This window comes from Diplotaxodon limnothrissa, linkage group LG7 (assembly GCF_057381915.1).
Source record: "Diplotaxodon limnothrissa isolate DT_005_m linkage group LG7, D_limnothrissa_male_GT1.1, whole genome shotgun sequence".
NCBI classification, from domain to species: domain Eukaryota; kingdom Metazoa; phylum Chordata; class Actinopteri; order Cichliformes; family Cichlidae; genus Diplotaxodon; species Diplotaxodon limnothrissa.
In genome coordinates, this window is record NC_140602.1 from 66,620,444 (window position 1) to 66,640,940 (window position 20,497).

Consider the following 20,497-nt stretch of genomic DNA (forward strand, 5'->3'; position numbering starts at 1 on the left):
GTGCTAAGACATTAGCACCTGCATAAATCAAGATATACCGACTTCAGTTCTTACAAACTAGAACATTCAGGTCAAGTTTAAAAACACTGAGCGAGTCCATTTTGGGCTCTGAGTTCATCAAAACAGATCCATTCTTGCTCTCATGGAGAAATCTACATTCAGATTCTTGGAAACTGAAATCACGGGTCTTAAAAGTGGAACACTTGCAGCTGAGCACTGCATTTAAATGATCTCCCATCAATTATGTTAATCTCAAAAATCATCAGCAAGTTTGTCAAATTGGCTCAAGTCTAAGGCTGTGCAATCTAACTAATCTGCTAACTATTGGACAAGTCTATCAATTACAAGCCCACCGTTAAAGAAATGTGTGAATAAAATAAATACAAGCTATATTTTGTGAATCTCGGTCAATTAACACAGGGGCATTGATTGAAATACGAATAATACAAATGTCTGGCAAAAATGAGATGAGCTGAGACCTCTGTCACCTTCTGTTTGGCATGTAGAGATGGGATGAAATCCCTTTGACCTGGATAGGAAATCAGTTTATGTCAGTGAATTGGTTGACCTTCATAGTGACGAGGTTTCCTTTTGGTCATTACAGATCAGGGATGGATTTGAGGAATTCTCCCATTGATCTTCATTCTATTCAATCCAGATTTGAGCAGGTTCCTATTTTAAAGCCTAATCCGTAGTAATGCATTCAGACTGCGTATCTGCACACTCACAAACACACACACACTCACAAACACACACGCAGACACATGACTTTTCAACCATGCACTTAGCAGCTTGAAATAATTGTAAGAGGGGATAAATGTTGAGACTGAAAAGCTTTAATTATGGAGCCAGCCCTGGCTCTCTCTTTAGGGAAACATTTTTAATTAATATTCTATCTCTTCCTCTCTTCCTCTCTCCCTGCCTTTCTCTTCCGAGTGCGTCACTTCTCCACAAGGGATAATTCAGATTTATGTTGCTGACCTGCCGCGGTTTTCCAGGTAAGTATCCATTGGGAAATAACGAGAATAAGTGTGTTCTTCGAGGTACATTTGTCTGAGTCTAAATTTATACAAGAAATAATTGATAATTAATAATCGATGTAATTGAAATAAACGCGCCTGGAAACAATAGCAGATGATGGCTGGGGATAGATTACTGATATAATGGCCTCATTTTGTACGGTGCAAAAAACCCCTCATAAATCACGGGCTTGACAGTTTCACCCAAAGTCAATGGAATTGAAATGATAATATGACCCAGTCACTGTAATATGTTGGCAGAAAAATGAGACCAACCTGATTGCCAGACCAAAATGCCAAAACTAATTATGCAAAATCATGAATAATGTTAACTCCGAATTAAAAATTTCCACCTCCTCCACATCTATGAATGTTATGAAAATGCTAGGCTATGGTAGGCATTAGTGGTAATGTCGCCTACCTTTAACATCTCTACACGTTTAAATGTAGGTATGCCTGTTACCTGTTACCTACAACGCGAGTCTCGCCACTGGCGATATGAGCGCCTACAAAGCGGCCTCATGCGGCGTGCGGCGCGCGGTGAGAGATGCCAAACGCCGGTACCGGGAACGTGTGGAGTCCCGCTTCCACCAGGGCGACACACGGAGTATGTGGCACGGACTACGCACCATTACGGACTACAAAGCCAGGGACACTGCGCCGATCAACGCCGACTCTGCATTCACCAACGAGCTGAATCGGTTCTATGCCGAGGTTAGCCAGGCGGCTAATGCTATCTACCGCCTGACTACCGAGGACAGTGACGTCATCAGCGAGAGACCGGTGACCAGCATCGTGGAGCATGACGTCCGAGCGGCACTGAGGAGAGTGAACACAAGGAAAGCGGCGGGGCCAGACGGCATCACCGGCCGTCTGCTGCGCTGCTGTGCTGACCAGCTAGCAGGTGTGTTCACTTACATCTTCAACGAGTCCCTGGCGAAGTCTGTGGTCCCCACATCAAAAGATCCACCATCATCCCTGTGCCCAAGAACAGCAAACCCTCATCCCTGAACGATTACCGGCCAGTTGCACTGACCTCGGTAGTAATGAAGGTGTTTGAGAGGCTGCTGAAGAACATCATCTCCTCCTCCATCCCAGACACCACAGATCCGCTGCAGTTCGCCTACAGATCCAACAGATCCACAGAGGATGCCATCGCCCACGTCCTACACACCACTCTCAGCCACGTGGACAAGAAACAGAGTAACTATGTGCGAATGCTGCTTGTTGATTACAGTTCAGCGTTTAACACAATAGTGCCCTGCAGACTGTTCACAAAGCTGAGGGATCTGGGACTTAACAGCCGTCTGTGTGCATGGGTGTTGGACTTCCTCACTGGCAGAACTCAGGTGGTGAGGGTGGGCAGGTGCTTCTCCAACAGCATCACCATCAACACAGGAGCACCTCAGGGATGTGTCCTCTCGCCACTGCTCTACTCCCTCTACACTTCAGACTGTGTGGCCACCCATGGCTCCAACACCATTGTGAAGTTTGCTGACGACACAGTGGTGTTGGGTGCCATCTCCAACAACGATGAGACGGCCTACATGGATGAAGTGAAGAATCTGGCATCATGGTGCCAGGACAACCACCTCCAGCTGAACGTCAGCAAGACCAAGGAGCTGGTGGTGGACTTCAGAAGGAGTCAGCACAGAGACTACAAGCCCATTATCATCAATGGAGCTCCAGTGGAGAGGGTGCAGTCCTTCAAGTATCTTGGTGTCCACATCTCCTCAGACCTGACATGGGCTGCCCACATTCAGGTCCAGACCAAAAAGGCTAGGCAGCGCCTGTATCACCTACGACAACTGAGGAAGTTCAGGGTCTCTCCAAAGATCCTCAGGATTTTCTATACAGGCGCTGTGGAGAGCATCCTCACACAGAACATGACATCGTGGTTTGGGAACAGCTGTGTGAAGGACCAAAAAGCTCTCCAGAGAGTGATCCGTACAGCAGAACGCTGCTGCAGGATTGCTCTCCCCCCGCTTCAGGACACCTACACCAGGAGATGCCGGACTAGAGCAGCGCAGATACTGAAGGACCCGTCCCATCCTGGCAACAAACTGTTCCAACTTCTGCAATCTGGTAGAAGGTTCCGCATCTTCCGGGCAAGGACAGAGAGACTCAAGAGGAGCTTCTATCCCCAAGCCATCCGTGCCCTAAACACACACACCCGCCCTCTCACATCATCTATAATTGACTGAGACAGGACTCTTCCAGACACTAAACCAAGGCACAATGTACATTTCAATTCCTTTAATTTTAAATATGTTTATATTGTCTATCCTGTAAAATAGTCAGATGTCTATTCATATTAATGTACAGAATTCACCTGCTTGCTGCTACTACTGCACATTCACCCAGTGTATATACTATATATATATATATATATATATATATATATATATATATAAGGTTCTTCCTCTACACCCCCCCCCCCAATTTTTGCACATGTCGAGGAGCGTGTCAGGCTACATTTCACTGTGTGTTATACTTGTATAACTATGCATGTGACAAATAATAAAGAACCTTGAACCTTGAACCTTAAAATCTAAGTTAAGAGAATTTAGATTTAGTAATTAGTCTGAAGTGTGATGGCATGCTTTGTAAATATATTATTGAATTAAGCTTACTGACGCTGAGAAATTACATTAATTCCACTTTTGATTCTAAAATAATTTGAATAAACTGTTTAATCAGCTACTGCTTTTAAAATTTTTATGCAAAGAGTTGGTGTTTTTACAGTATTTTCACAAACATAGTATGAGAAAGCTCCTGCAAACCAATTATTCGCAATACTTTCTTATTTATCAGCTTTACTAAAAATAAAACCATTAAAAATATTTAAAACATATTATTTAACCTGTAACAACTTGCATGCAGAACAAAAACGATATCAGGTTGCTTAAAAGTCAATGTTTGAAACAATCAAAAGGACTTTAACCTCCTAAGACCCAAACTCTTTCATGCATTTTTAATTTCTCTTTGCTATTTGAGCTGATTGGGACCTGATGAATGTAAAAACAAAGAATTACAATTAAGATTAAGATTAAGATTTTTTTTAATTTTTAATTGATTTGATTTGATACTGTACTTTTGTTTCTGAGAAAAATTAGATCCACATATGAGGACATTTGTTTTAAATTTGGTAGGACAGTGGCAGAATAACATCCCCTTAAGTGGATATCAAGCATTTGTAGAGCAAAATTTAGTATTTTGGTCTAGGCAACCCAAAATGTGATGTCCACATAGGTCCTAGGAGGTTAAAGTAAACACAGTATTTAGCAGCTGAATGTCTTATATTGAGGGTTATTTATATAGTCTTTCTATTGCACTGTCTTGTGTCTGTATCGTTCTGTTCTGTCTGGTGTTGCGTTGTCTTTGTTTTGTTTTGTTGCAGTTTTTGCACATTACACTTTCGTTGATAGTCTGTTATGTGTAGCACCATGGTCTTGGAGGAAGATTGTCTCATTTCACTGTGTACTGTACGACTGCACATGGTAGAATAACAATAAAACCATTTGACTTGGCAAGGATGAGCTGACTGGAAGGTTTCACATGTTCAGACATATAGAAGACAGAAAAACTGATGTGCTTATCTGGCAGCCAGTGACATGATGAAAAATAAAGACCGCCCGGCTGCAAGCAAAGTAGCTCTAGGAAATGCAACACCTATAAATGAAAAATAGGGAAACCCGAGCTCTGGATATTAGTGATGGGATTTCCGGCTACTTTTAGAGAACCGGCTCTTTCTGTCATGGTCCTGGGTCGTTGACCCAGCGTTTTGCGTTTTTTCTGATCTGTATTAGTTAGGGTTAACCTGAAGTTTGGTGTATTGTCAGCCCTACCTGTGTCTGTCCTTGGTGCTCTGTTCATGTCCCCGTGTTGTGTTGTACATCAGTCTGTTTCCTGTTTTATTTTGAAGGCTCGTGTTCTGGATTTCCTGTTCTGTTCTGAAGGTCTGTGTCTGTTGTTATTGTGTTCAGCTTGTCTCCTCCGGTCCCCAGGTGTATTAGGTTCAGCTGTTCTTCCCTCCTGTGTGTGATTACCTGATTACCTTGTGTGTGTATATTTAGTGGGTGTCGGTCTGTGTTCGTTGTCGGCTCGTCTGCGTTCATCCATGTATCACTGCGTTAATCTACATTCATCTGCGTTCTATGGTGTTCCTGTCTCTGCGTCTCTCTGCCCCGCACCCCTTTGTATGGTCCCAGGTTTGTCACTTAGTTTCTCCCAGTTTAGGTTTCCGTTTGTAATTACTCGTGCTTCATTGCCTGTTTTTGCCACTACCACCCTGTAAATAAAACGTCACTCGTATCATCAGTTTGCTGCATTTTGGGTCCTCCTTTTCCTCCACACCACACGGCTCCCTCCGCCAGCCGTGACACTTTCGGCTCTGAACCGGCTCTTCAGGTTGTTTTGTTGCTTTAATTAATTTATTATTAACAATAATATAAAATTAAGCACAAAAGGAATTACTAATGTAAAAAAAGTGGTTTTATTTATATATGTTTATATATAAATATATGCGGTGGCCCCTAGAGACAAAGCACGTCCAAACTCCAAAACACATCTAGCATGAACTGAACTTCCAAAACAGAGCTACCTAGATCACTTAAATTACACAATTGAAAGCATATGTGTATTGTTTGTGTATTTATACACAATCACTCATATATATTCAAATAATTTACAAAAAACATTCATTTACCTGTTACTACCACACACCAAATCCGGTCGTTGGTGCTTCCTGGCTTGTGTAGCCACTAGGTAACAAAAGCTCAACACTGCGCCTGCATCCTGGAGCACTTCTGTTGTGTTTTGTACGTGTTTTGGAGTTTTTACGTGTTTTGGAGTTTTTACGTGCTTTGTCTCTAGGGGTCACCGTAAATATACTTTTATTTATTCACTCCACATAAAATGTAATAAATAAATCATATAATACAAACACCAACTATTAACATTTCAACTTTTAACTATTTAAATTTTCAGCTTTTTCCTTTTACAAATTTAAAGTGAAACAACACAAAACACTGCAAACCACAACACAATTAAATATAAATTAAAATATGAAAACAAAAAGAAGATGCACATTCTCTGTCATATGGACCTGCATGAATAAACTTTCTGAATCCTTTATCATCTGCAACTGAAAATAGTTGTGGATGATTACTATACCTTTCTAATGTGGCGTTGTTGTCCCTGGCTCTCTTTCTCTCTCTCTCCCGCTTTGTTCCTGTGCTACTGCGACTGCAACTACCGCCCCTCCCCCCTCTTCCCAGCGCAAAGGACAAGGCTCACGTGCGGAGTGAAGCGGAAAAAAGTGCGAGAGAGAGGGTGAGAGAAGGAAAAAAAACCCCATGGCTCCCAATAAGGATTCGGCTCGCGTCGTTCACGTCAAAGATCCGGCTCTAAGAGCCGTTTCGTTCGCAACCGACACATCACTACTGGATATTTATGGTAGATGGTGTTACTGCACTGCCCACAATGTTTTGACTGACAGAAAATGTGAGGAAAATAAAGTGTAGAAGCCCAAGAATAACAAGAGTTTAGTATCAAGCCTCACAAAATGCAAAAAGCAGAGATGCTAAGAATCACCTGTTTAAGAAAGACTTAAGACTTAGCATCCTGCTTTTTGTTGGATATGAAAGAAACACGATAATGTGTTTGGAGAAACGCAGTGTGAACATCAGGTAGATCAAATGATGTGCGCCTAATGAGATGCGTCCCAGCTGGCGGCGAAATGAGCTGCAGTGTTGAGTAGTAATGAATGAGAATGGCCAAAGGTTCGTGGAGGGGAAGCGAAGGTTGCCAACAAGATTCTGCCTTGGAAAGCTGCCAAGATGTCTGGAGGAAGGAGAAGCGCGAGGATTAAACAGCAGGCATATCAAAGCCTGCAGCAGCCTGAGAGACAGACAGGCTGCGAGGATGGGAAACAGCAAAATGTGATTTGGTTACCCAAACTGATCGTAATAACAAGTCCTAATTAGTATGTATTCTGATATAGCTGATGATAGGAGAGGTTTTAACTGGCAACATATTCTTTATCTTAATATCTACATTTTACAGTTGGAGAGGAAACAAGAAGCATCTGACTGATGGCGCTAACAACAATTACCAGGTGTAAAAAACATCTGTGAAACAGAAATGAACGAGCCTTTAAAAATGGAAAGCATCAGCAGTCCACAAGGAAGTGAGTGGACGGCCAAAGAAAGATCAAGGCGGGCGTTCACCTGTGACACACCCACTAATTATGACCATGAAATCCAGAAAAAGAAATAGGTGGACTTTGATTTGAGGTTATTCAACCCAGTGTTAGAGAAAAATGTTGATCCACTGCACAAATATGATCGAGTTTCCCAACAGAGGCTCTGAAATGGTGACGGTCAGTTTGTTTTTGTCCTGTTTTTTACTGATTAAAAAAGTATGGAAGAATATGTTTTTTGTTATATTTTAATAATTTTTTCATGCTTTTCATTTCATTCTTTGGTTGCAGTAGTTTAAATAGCCTATGTTTTGGTTTATTTTATAATTCAGTGAAAATGGTTTCCATCCATTACTCATACATCTGGGGACATATGCTTTCTAGATGCAAAAATACTGCATGCATCTATGGTCATGAATTTTAAAAATCCCACGTGACCTCGTGAAAGTTAGAGCATTCACAACATTTTCAGACACTTGACCTTTGACCTTGAGATCAAGATAACTAAGATTCAAACTCATCTGAGACTTTTAGTAGATGCACCAATTTGAAACTCCTACGTTGCTTCGTTCTCAAGTTCTCACATTTACAAACTTGGATGTTCCCAAACCCCGAGCAAAAAATGAGCAAGAATATTTCTCATAGATTCAACTGTCCAAAGTTAAAGCCTGAATTCACTGGGTAAATAAAACAATAAAAAGGGTTCTCAGGTAAGGGATGTTTCCTGGTGTCTTGGGCCAATTATGAATTCACCAGGTACTCAGCAAATGTCTTTACTTTTATTCTTTTTTATTCAATATAGAAAGAGGTTACTACAAACTGTGATTGCTGTTTAAAAGTCGCATTTTGCTATTGGAGGGTGAAGCAGGGGGTGTATCACAACAATATCCATAAAACTAATCAATAATAATTAAAAAAACAAAATCCAAGGTAATTTCCCTCCATCGATGGGCTGCTTTTAGTGCAGCAGATATTTTTAGATTGTCTATTTTTTGGTACTTCAGACACGGCACAGTTCCTTAAGTGAATCCATGGGATTTACTTAAAGGGAACATTGTTGTTTATTACTGTTTGTTTTTTGTCAGCTGGGAGCGTTAGCAGCTTGCTGCCAGTACAACGCCTGCCAGCTGGCTAACAGCCAGCTTGTCATGAGACCTGGAGTGACCTCCTGTGCACTGAGGTGGTGAGACAGGAATGTGAAGGCAGCTTGTAAGCTGCAGCGACAGTCAGCAGGCAGCAGGACTAACAGGATGCGACTGTCAGTATGCAAGCTGTGACAGCATGTGTCTTTATTAGATCTTGTGGATGTAAGTGCATAGGTGGACATAAACAAATACATCCAGGTAGCATCGGGCCACATAAAGCAGACCCGGGAACTGGATCAGATCCAGATTCCTGATAGTTACAGTATGAGGCTGATTAATTAATTCACATACTCACAACACATCATCACAAACATGCACACAAAAAATGGCACATATGCACCTGACTGTTGTACTGCATTATCTCTCCCAACATTCTGTGTGTTTGGTTATGATACAGAATAAAAAAAGACTACAGTCCAAGAAAAATTCATAACGCCAAAACAAAGGAAGAAGGACATCAGCAGCTACTATAGCAACCCGATCGCTCATCATGTGCTCGCATTAGTGCATTAGTAACCATGTCATAAACCCATACAACTTCCTGCTCTTGCATGTCTACATTAAGAGAACACATAGTCATGTAATGTCTTATTACCTGCTGCCTAATGGACTCTCCAACTTTGCACTTATGGAGTAGATGAAAGGAGTCGACAGAATCATGGGCGCTCTGTTGGGAGGTGAAACAACTCCCCATAAATAATGTGCAATGCAATAAAGTGCACTAGAGAAACAAATATTAGCAAAGGCAATGTCCCACTGCAATACAGCCCATTCAGCGCAGTGCTGACCTGTATCCCGAGCCACCGAGCAGACACCCCAACAGGCAGCTGAGCAAACCAATCAACTGCACTCGTTCTGATCATAAACAGCTGTGCCAGATATGAAGGCATTTTGCAGGCTTCCATTTGCAGCAGTGTGTTTTTTTTCCAGCTTTTTTATAAATGACTTGAGTAAAGATATTAAAGCAAAACTATGCCTTTATGCTGATGATGAAGTCATTCTAACACATACATCCTCTATAGTAATGGAGGGAAAGAACTTTGAATCCTAAATGCTCCGCTGAGTTTAAACCACAGGGCAAGCTACAGAGCTGAAAAATGAATCTTTGCAGAAGTGGCAAAAATCCCATCTGAGGGTGGCTCCAAAAGACCTTCAAGTGAGTACCAAACATGTCCAGATTTACAGCATCAGGAAGCTTGTTTGCAGCCTGGGAAAGATACAAGTTTGGCCTCTCTTGCATAGTTTTGCCCCTCATAAAAACTCTGAGTGGGGTGATTTTTTTTTAAACTGAGTTGGAGATGTGGCAGTTTGATTGACAGGTGTGCCATCACAGGAGTTGATCTCAGTGGAACTTTCTGGTAAAATAAAGTAATGGAATAAATTTCTTTTTGATGTGAGATCATTATTATTATTATTTTTTTTATCACAAGTCATCCTCAAAAACTTGTCCTTGTGTTTTGACATATAGATTTTTCACAGTGGAAAATTAAAACAGCCATTTTCTATATGTTATACATTCAAATGCAGGTTAATTGGAAACACATTATGCATGTTAACTGAAAATGAGCATAATAATTGCAGTCCGAACGGAATATATAATTGTAGAGTGTATTGTTGTTCTTTCTCACATTTTGGCAATAAGTAATCTCAGCAGATGAGACTTACAGGCTTTGCTGATAGCAAATCCATTATCAGGTCAAAACTAATGATATCAGCCAATAAAACAAAAAAAAATAAAATAGAAGAACAAAGGTTGTATGTTTTCTTTGCTTGCTAGGATGCGGGTTTTAGCATTTGGCCAATTTTCTATTTAGAATTTTTTATATTATCCATATCTGTTTATTACATTTTATAATTGTTTGCAATCAATACATTTTTGCTCTTTATGTTCTTGATTTCCTACTGAGTCAACTGTTTTTGATTTCATATTAAACGCCCCTTAAAAACCTATGTAAAACTATGTAAAACTATGCAAAACTATGTAAAACTATGCAAAATCAGAATCTGGAAAGACTCAGTAATTGCAAAATAATTCATACAATTATACAAGTGCAGCCCACAGTGATTGGTAATTGTATTAAATTACCAACACGTGAAAAGTGTGATTTGGCGGTGTTTAAAAAAATCGAGTTACATTTGTAAACAATGCTTTCTCTCGTTAATTACCAAAGCCATATGATTTTTCCCCATGGGGATCAATAAAGTATCCATTATTATTATTATTATTATTATTATTATGCTTATCGTTATCATATCTTCACTGAAAAACAAACATTATGATAATTCTTCAACAAACATTAATAAAAAAGAAAAAATCTCGAAAGCATTTTTTTGTCGACACTACAGTGATCGTTGAGGAAAGGCTGTGAGTGATCACTAATTACTGCGGTGCATTCACTCATCACCGTGACAGATGTGTGATGTGTGAATGAGTGTGGGTGTAAGCAAATGCATTTAGCAAGTGCTTTAATTTGTGTTTTCTACCTCAGTGCAGCATTGTTGCAAATTTGTAGAAAACGTGTGTGAGTTGCATCACACATGGGTTATGCAAAGTTTGTTACACCTGGAAGAATAACAGAAGCATTTAAAAAATGTTCCCCATACAATCGCTACGATTCCACAATACTGAGATCTATAATTAATGTACGCAGCTGACAGGTCATTTTAGATCAGATTCTCTGGCCTTCTTTCACACTCTCTTTCACAAATGTATAATAAGTTAATTTAGTTTAAATGGACTTAATGGGCAGATTCAATTACTGCCATGCCAAAGTCCCAGAGCAGCATCAGTGATGACAGGATTACAGCTGAAGTAGCGCCAAGCAGTTGTCAGAGCGGAGACACGTCTTTGCTGCGAGAAATATTAGGTCCGCAAGTGAATTTCAGTTCAGATGCAAAAGAAATGCTATGTGGGTGGGAAAATGATTCCAGGAAAAGAGGTGGAGAGATTCTAAGACTCCCAATCAGAGAAAAAGAGGATTGCTGCGGCACCGTTCAGGATAAAAATATGTATGAAGTTTATTCTTGGAGGAGTTCAGCAAGCAAAATAGACCCTGATGGAGACTTGGAGTTGATTCACTTTGGCCTATTTTGCTTGCCGAATTGCTCCAAGAATAAACATGTTACATGATTTTATCCTCAGCAATCCTCTTTTTTTTTTAAATATTGAGCTTGTGTTTGCTATACTGATGGTGGATAAGCCAGTTCTGATGAACTCCCAATAATACCTTATTAGAATCAAAGACTAATTTGTAAGATAGTGACAACAAAATGGTCAGCTGGTAGGTTCTGCTTTTATCCTGATGCATTTAGCCAACTAAAAGAACTCTAAAATGCTGCTGATAATAACACCTAAAACCAAATGCTCTGCCTCCTGGAAGGAGTCTAAATGTCCTCAAAGGGAAGTGAAAAGCATTTCAAGAAAGGTCAAATACATGAAATATTAGAGGATCTCTTGAAGAGTAGACCATCCTCTCAGAAACCAAACCAGTGGTCACGACTCTGAAGCTGAAAGTCTGCTACTTCACACAGCTCAGCAGACCGACTAAAGAGAAACCTGTGCCTCATAACAGTAACAACAAAGCAGAAAAAGAGAGAGATAATGAAGTCAAACCTTGGCAAACAGCGCCCCCTTGGCCGCCAGTGCATCTTCCCCTCTGCCATTGGGGTAGCACTCGTATCGTGCATCCAGGATTGGGTAGCGGCTTGCCAGCATGAGCCCACTGTTCAGGAATTTGAACCTGGAGCAGCAGCCTTTCCAGCCATACCGCCCAACATCGCTCAGGATGTAGGGAAAATAGCGATGCAGCTGGCGCCGTAGTCTAGTAGTCGATCCATGGTCAAATACCTCCTGTAGAGCCAGGAAATCCAAGTTGGCAGGGAAAAAGGCAGAGATGTCATGGTCGAATGTTTCATCTCCGTGGCGGCGTTTTCGACCTGGGCGCTTGAATATTGATGTGCGTGGGACATGAGAGAGAGTGTTGTTGGAGGATATCCCTATCCCGCCATCACTTCCATGGTAACGAGCAAGGGACTCACGAGAAGCAGTCATGCTGCCCGTGTCTGCCCCTCCGTGCTCTCCAGGCCGGTGGTTCCCTGTCTCCGCCTCCTCTTCCTGGGGGTCCGGCTCTGGAGCACTGATGCTAATTTGAACCCCTGAGGTGTGAAGCGGACAGTCTGTTGCGGGTTTTGGCTGGGTCCCATCCCCATGCATGGGACAGTCATGATGACCAGGAGCACTCTGAGCTACTGTGGAATGCACGGGGCAGTCTGGAGCCTCCCCTGAGGTGTGAATGGGACAGTCTGAGCTGCTTTTAGTCTCCCCTTGGTGGAGAGGGCATTCTGCTGTAGTGCCTGCCCCATCAGGGTGCACAGGGCATTCAGCAGAGCCCTGGTCATTCACAGAAGGGTGAACGGGGCAGTCAGTGGCACCTGAGGGGTGAATCGGGCACTCGGTGGCAGGTTCAGTTTCGGTGTCGGCTGGGCCATTGGTTGTGTGTGTTTGGTCTGGACGTTGGTCCAACGATGAGGTACGGCGGAAACCTGTGGCAAGGCTGCTGAAGGACGCCGCACTGATAAACATAACAGAAACAATATGAACATAGAGGCATTTACTGCAGATAAGTGCAGAGAGAAGTTTGGATTGATCTCTCCATACCTGATAGAAGTGTTGGTAGGTGAGTCAATGTAGATTTTAATCTGAGGTCGGCTGGCACCATTGCGGATCCTCTTCCCTACCTCCCGTGCTCTCCGGTGGGTGTCTGACAGGTTGTTAAACCTTGCTAGGGAGTCAGGCAGAAGGCAAACATTGGCACTGCAGAAACAGAAGCTTCTGCCCTGTGGCCTCCATTCCCCAATTCCAGCACCTGCTTGACCTTGTTCAGCCTGGTGTTTGTCTGGCCTAGACAAGACAGAAAAAAAACAACCTTTAAATGCAAATATAATACCAGAAGAAAAATAGGGCAATAGTAGCAAAAGCATTTTTTTAAAAGAAGCAAGGAAATTTTTCCCAGATTTCTTTTTTTCAAAAGATATACTTAGAGAACCATTTTATTCTACCTTCATCTTGAGCCTACACTCATTGAGAGTAATATCATACTGGTCATCTAACTCTGAGCAATATTAAAGAAATCCAGATACTTCAAACACAGGGTCTTATAGCCATAAGGAAGCTAATCAAATGCAAATACTTTTTAAAGTAGAATCTCTCAAAGCAATTAGCTGCTGAGCAGTTTTGAGGTTTCTGCTTATTAACCTTATTATATCAGTAATGTAGTCTAAAGAAATGGATTACATTTCTGTCACTTAAAGAGATGTGTCTACATAGACATATGCAGTTAGGACCATTTGTATTTGGGTATTAAAACAGTTTTTTAAATTTTGTATCTGTGCACAAGCACAGTGAATTTAATAAATAAATAATAAAATAAATAATTTCAGAACCTGAACCATTTACTTTAGTTTTTTCTTCAGTTACTGTAAAGCTTCTCTGTTGAGTTCTGATCAGTTGGCTGACTTGTCATTCAAGAATATCCAATTTATTTGCCTTGAGAAACTCTTGGGTTTGTTTTGCTGTGAGGCAACATCTGATGAGTTTCGCAGCAGATAGCTGAACCTGCGCAAAGTATAGAGCTGTCTACACTTCAGACTTTGCTAAAATAAACAGTAGTGATTCTGTTCCACTTGTAGGCAGAGGCAAAGCTACAAAAATCGTCTACTGTCTAAAAACCTATGGTGTATGCCACTTAAACACCGCCTGAAGTTTTGAAATCATACACCATCTGAACTGAGCTGTAGTAGTTGACTCCATGATACTAAGTTTTATTCTAACATGATCAACATTTTAAAAGTGATCTATTCAAACCAGACCAGGTAGTTTTGGTGCCTAAAGCACAGCTGGAGTCATTAGTTTGTGAAGACCTGAACACAGATGCTAAAAGCAAACTAACTGAGCTGCAAACACAACTTTTATTAGGTTGATGTGATGTCCAGACATGTAAAGATCCACAAGGAAAGAAACAGCAGGAAAGGAGCAGACAAGAACAGAGAAGCAACAGAGACACTAAGAGAAAGACTGAGTGGAAACAGTAAGGGTAACTGGGAGGGTGGAAACCAAAGGGTAATGAGACACAGCTGAAGGAAGTCTAGACAATGGAACAAAGCGAGACAGTGTACCACACAGAGACAATTAACTGCCAAATTAAAGCAATGAAACTGAAACAAGGACACAAATGAACCTTAACTCTAATCTTGAATGTTCATGTAAGACAAAAGTGCCACAGTGCACATACAGTGGGGCAAAAAAGTATTTAGTCAGCCACCGATTGTGCAAGTTCCCCCACCTAAAATGATGACAGAGGTCAGTAATTTGCACCAGAGGTACACTTCAACTGTGAGAGACAGAATGTGAAAAAAAATCCATGAATCCACATGGTAGGATTTGTAAAGAATTTATTTGTAAATCAGGGTGGAAAATAAGTATTTGGTCAATAAGAAAAATACAACTCAATACTTTGTAACATAACCTTTGTTGGCAATAACAGAGGTCAAACGTTTACTATAGGTCTTTACCAGGTTTGCACACACAGTAGCTGGTATTTTGGCCCATTCCTCCATGCAGATCTTCTCGAGAGCAGTGATGTTTTGGGGCTGTCGCCGAGCAACACGGACTTTCAACTCCCGCCACAGATTTTCTATGGGGTTGAGGTCTGGAGACTGGCTAGGCCACTCCAGGACTTTCAAATGCTTCTTACGGAGCCACTCCTTTGTTGCCCGGGCGGTGTGTTTTGGATCATTGTCATGTTGGAAGACCCAGCCTCGTTTCATCTTCAACGTTCTCACTGATGGAAGGAGGTTTTGGCTCAAAATCTCACGATACATGGCCCCATTCATTCTGTCCTTAACACGGATCAGTCGTCCTGTCCCCTTGGCAGAAAAACAGCCCCATAGCATGATGTTTCCACCCCCATGCTTCACAGTAGGTATGGTGTTCTTGGGATGCAACTCAGTATTCTTCTTCCTCCAAATACGACGAGTTGAGTTTATACCAAAAAGTTCTACTTTGGTTTCATCTGACCACATGACATTCTCCCAATCCTCTGCTGTATCATCCATGTGCTCTCTGGCAAACTTCAGACGGGCCTGGACATGCACTGGCTTCAGCAGCGGAACACGTCTGGCACTGCGGGATTTGATTCCCTGCCGTTGTAGTGTGTTACTGATGGTGACCTTTGTTACTTTGGTCCCAGCTCTCTGCAGGTCATTCACCAGGTCCCCCCGTGTGGTTCTGGGATCTTTGCTCACCGTTCTCATGATCATTTTGACCCCACGGGATGAGATCTTGCGTGGAGCCCCAGATCGTGGGAGATTATCAGTGGTCTTGTATGTCTTCCATTTTCTGATGATTGCTCCCACAGTTGATTTTTTCACACCAAGCTGCTTGCCTATTGTAGATTCACTCTTCCCAGTCTGGTGCAGGTCTACAATACTTTTCCTGGTGTCCTTCGAAAGCTCTTTGGTCTTGGCCATGGCGGAGTTTGGAGTCTGACTGTTTGAGGCTGTGGACAGGTGTCTTTTATACAGATGATGAGTTCCAACAGGTGCCATTCATACAGGTAACGAGTGGGGGACAGAAAAGCTTCTTACAGAAGACGTTACAGGTCTGTGAGAGCCAGAGATTTTCCTTGTTTGAGGTGACCAAATACTTATTTTCCACCCTAATTTACGAATAAATTCTTTACAAATCCTACCATGTGCATTCATGGATTTTTTTTTCACATTCTGTCTCTCACAGTTGAAGTGTACCTCTGGTGCAAATTACTGACCTCTGTCATCATTTTAAGTGGGGGAACTTGCACAATCGGTGGCTGACTAAATACTTTTTTGCCCCACTGTAAGCTCCATAAACACAATCAGTAACTTAAAATAACAAGAACTGAAGGCTCATAATCAACAATGTTGGCTACGAGTAAAACTAAGAAAACCTAAAACAACCAAACAGACCAGAAACAGATAAAAAAAAATTGGATTCACATCTTCTTCTTAAACGGTCCTTTGTTGTCAGTTTTTCAGCAGGTGTTTGTGGGGGTGTGATGAGTAGAATTATACTCATGTGCTTTTCAGCTTTTAAAAATCTTTTCTATTTGGAATTTATTTTTCCCCAATTCTCCAAAGGTCTCACCAACATCAGAGTGTGAAAGATGTTAACTTAAAATTAACATCTGCCCTTCCTGGGGGGAAAACTCATCAAATAATAGGAAATTAAGACAAAAAGTTTAGTTACTGTACATATTTCCTCACATTGTGCCAAACTGTTTATTTGTTAATTGGTAGAATAAACTTTTAGTATTCTTGATCATATCTAACTCTGTTAAGGTAGAAAAATAGTGCATCTAAGTTGGATTTAAGTAGATTCTTTTTTGTTGTTGTATTTTGAAACCCTTTGCTGGTGAGATGGGGTTATAATAATACTACTACACTACCAGTCCAAAGTTTGGACACATCTGGCCACCCAAACTTGGTGCTGTATACTTTGATGCAATGAAATGTTGAATTGTAGAGCCTTGTCTTTGATGAGTGTTATGAAAATACTGTTGAGACAAACTTGTTTTCATGCAGAAATCTTTCAGGAGTTGTCAGTAGCATGAAATACAAATACATTTATTATGTGAGATGTTTTTGCAGCATATCAAGAATAACAAAGCTATACGTAAATTCAGTAAGTTCTTAGGATGTCGTGTTATCCAATTTTCTTTTTACCATCTTTCAGATAAGAACACAGTTAATTCTGTACTATCACCAAGCAGCTAGGCTGTCCTTGAGACTCTGTGGAGAAAAATAAACTGGATCAAACAGTTATGTCAGTGTACCCCACAAGGTGCAACCGGGCCTTACAACTTTTAGCCCTTCTCATAATAATAGTGCGATTTTAATTATAGAGGGTTTAGGAATAAAAACAGACATGCACACATCATAGCAGCCTGTCTGTTTTTTGTTTTTGTTTTTATCTGTTTTACTCTCAAATGATTATTATGTGATGTACACATACTATGTATTACATTTTCTATTTTCACTCTACCATTTCTACTCTACCCCCTCTTTATGCTTCTGGCCCTGAACTCTACTGCCATCGGTGCTTTTTACCTTTTTAAAGACGTTATCCATGAATATACAATAAACTGTTACTAGGTGACTGTTGAAACAATACTTAAAATACTAGAAACTCACATTTTACATTTGCCATCTCTAAACTGCTAATTATAGGAAGATCGTGCTGCTGTCCCACAGCAAACAGAGCTAAATACTGTATTTCCCATTTTGTGGTTATGGCGGGTTGCCACTTGGGTGGGTGTTTGGATAACGAAACACCCACTGAGAGCTGATGGAGTCTTGCAGCTGGAAAGCAGACCCACGAGCAAACTATTTACACAAGATAATGACTTCATTTTCTCCTTCTTGAAATAGCCAACCCCTGTGAACAACTGGCTCCATAGATGAAAAATGAAGCATGACTCTACAACTGCTCGGCCCATTTTTCACGTTACATTGATCCAGGGCCTCATTTTCATTCACAGTTTAGTTGAAAGCCAGTCTAAAATGTGTAAACCGGTATAAAGTGCGTTCATCCGGTCATCTTTAAACTGAACCACTGCAAGGACAAAGAAAGGCCTACATGGTTGGCTGTAGGTCTGCCCTCCTCACCTGTAGAAACCTTAAGCAGGAAAAGACTGTGTTACCTTAAAACAGTTAGGTCACTCTACATAATACTGTCTAAAGTAAAAGACACTACATCCTTACAAAATCAGATATTATGTACAGTGCTGTGAAAAAGCATTTTTGCAGTTTTGTCACACTTACATGTTTCAGATTAAACAAATAAAATATAAAACAGAAGTAAATAAAAAAGGCGTTTTTTAAATGATGCTATGATTTATTAATGGAAAAAAACTACCCAGCCTACCTGGACCTTGGCAGCGAGAACTAGTATTAAGCATTTGTAATAAGTTCAAACAAGTCTTTCATATCTCTGTGGACCTGTTTAAGGTCATGCCAAAGCATCTCAATTTGGCCAGGCCACTATGAAACCTTCACTCTTGGAGTAGTTTTGCTAGGCCGGCCACTCCGTCACCACTATTCCAATTATTTTTTTTACATAGGGCTAGGTAAGGTTGGATAGCGTTTTTTTAATAAATGAAATCATCTAAAAACTGTACTATGTACTTGTTTGGGTAACTTTGTCTATTAGGATGTGATTAATGATCTGAAACCTTTAAATGTTTAAATCAAGTTTGGTAAAAATACTTTTTCAGAGCCCTGTAAATTCACAGAAACAGCAGCAGTGATAAATAATATAGCCATGTTGGCACTAACCTGCAGTAGGTGTACAGGTAGGGCTGGCGGATTGCCTGCAGGGGAGCCCAGATGATGAAGCCCAGCAGAGCAAAGGGCAAGGAGGCGAGGAGGAGGAGCAGGTAAAGGGGTGCGGAGATCAGCACACATAACGTGAGGAAGGAGCAGGGGTCCTGGGAGCGCTGTCGCTTCTCCAGCGAGGTGGCCACACAGGACGCCAGGAGCCGGTCCAGGAACCAGTAGCAGGGAAACACCAGGCTCCACGACAAGCCATCCAAGAAGTGCAGACAGGCACTGGAATACGGGGTGATGTGGAGGACCATCTCTTTCCTTCTTTCTCTCTCTTTCTGTCTGTCACTTTCTCCTCACCTTGCACGTCCACGCCCACATACACTATAATCAATCACAAAATCTCTTCCACTAATTACATAAGCAGAAATAAATGAAAAAAGATCAGACTCAAATGTAGACCCTCCCCCATTCCTTGGAGAAAGGAACACTACATGGTTTGGATGATTTCTATCTTCACAGGAAAGCTTATCTCAGTCTTGCTGCCCCTCCCTCAGTAATTACACCCTCCACAGGAGGGGTCAAGGAGCGCAGTCTCGAGGTAGGCAGTTGTCATGATGAAAACTATTCCCTTGATGACGGATCTATGATTGCGAGGACTCAAACCACCTCTGCAGGGGGTATCCACTCAACATCAGCATTTCCTCCAAACCTGAAGAAAGAAGCACATCGACAGAGGAAAGGCGGGAGAGAAGGAAAAAGAAGCAGGGGATCAGTAATTGACTTTATTCCACTGGGAGTGAAACTCATACATGTCAGAATGACTGTAATTGCATAATAACAGCACATCCCCACAGAGGCTTGTAAGCTACAGGCAAAATTATTTACTGTAGTTTGTCTCGTCTTACAAGAAGAAAGAATAATGTATGACAGCGAGTACGACATACTCCTGACAACAACACATTATGGGATGTATTTTTTTTAAGCTATTTCAGAAGACAAGCAGTTGATCAGACTGTGGTCATACTACTGGGGTGTGGGTGGGTTGGAGATGAATAGTGGGCAGGCTAAAACAGGTTAAATGGCGGCAGCTGCACGAGATAGTCAGTTGGATGTGCAGAAGGAGCAATCGGCTGATGTGGGTTGGCACTAAAATCAGCTGATTTGCATGGATGGCAGCTAAACTTGACTTTGTAGCCTGCTTACACTTATGTTGCATCTACACTGGAAGTGATTTGTTTATCGGACATCACTTTGAAGCTACCGGCAGGTCGCTTACAGACATTCCAGTAACCTAGAAAACAACTTTATGTATTTACTACCACGCCATGAGCCAATCAATGGCATTTGTCATTCTCACTGGTAGCTGTTTCAGTCACTCGCCTGCAAGTTTAATAAAGTCTGGCCCACTTTCATTGTCAGCAGTGCTGCAGTAACAGGTCCACTTAAAAGTGTTGTGTTTGATTCTGAAAAGATAACACATTTATATTCCTCATGGAAAAGTAAGTATATACAAAAAAAGGAGAAAAGGTGACTTGCATTTGAATATTTCTCAGAACATAAATATTATATAAACTAAAGAGTTGAAAGATACGATGATATTAACGACTCCAAAGCTCCTGAAGCTGAAACAAAGAGATTTCTTAGTGCATGAGCACACACAAATCCACTACCACAGAAATTTTTGGCCCGCAGTGTTTAAATAATTTAAAGTCTATGTTTAAATAGGAGAAGGGCTGTGGAAACAGCTCATCGTGGAATCAGTAATTGTTGTT

General features: G+C 41.3%; 1 protein-coding gene across 1 annotated transcript in view; it reads right to left on the reverse strand.

The window, feature by feature from the left end:
- smpd3 (sphingomyelin phosphodiesterase 3) overlaps positions 1 to 19,054 on the reverse strand; it is a 47,925-nt gene extending 28,871 nt beyond the window's left edge. Inside the window, exons 1-3 of the mRNA XM_085358751.1 lie at positions 18,735 to 19,054; positions 13,024 to 13,266; positions 11,980 to 12,937 (exon numbers count right to left, since the gene is read on the reverse strand). Of these exons, the coding sequence (XP_085214877.1) occupies positions 11,980 to 12,937; positions 13,024 to 13,266; positions 18,735 to 19,036 (1,503 nt within the window). The 5' untranslated portion in view covers positions 19,037 to 19,054. The remainder of the gene's footprint in view (positions 1 to 11,979; positions 12,938 to 13,023; positions 13,267 to 18,734) is intronic.
- Positions 19,055 to 20,497: the final 1,443 nt, after the last annotated feature.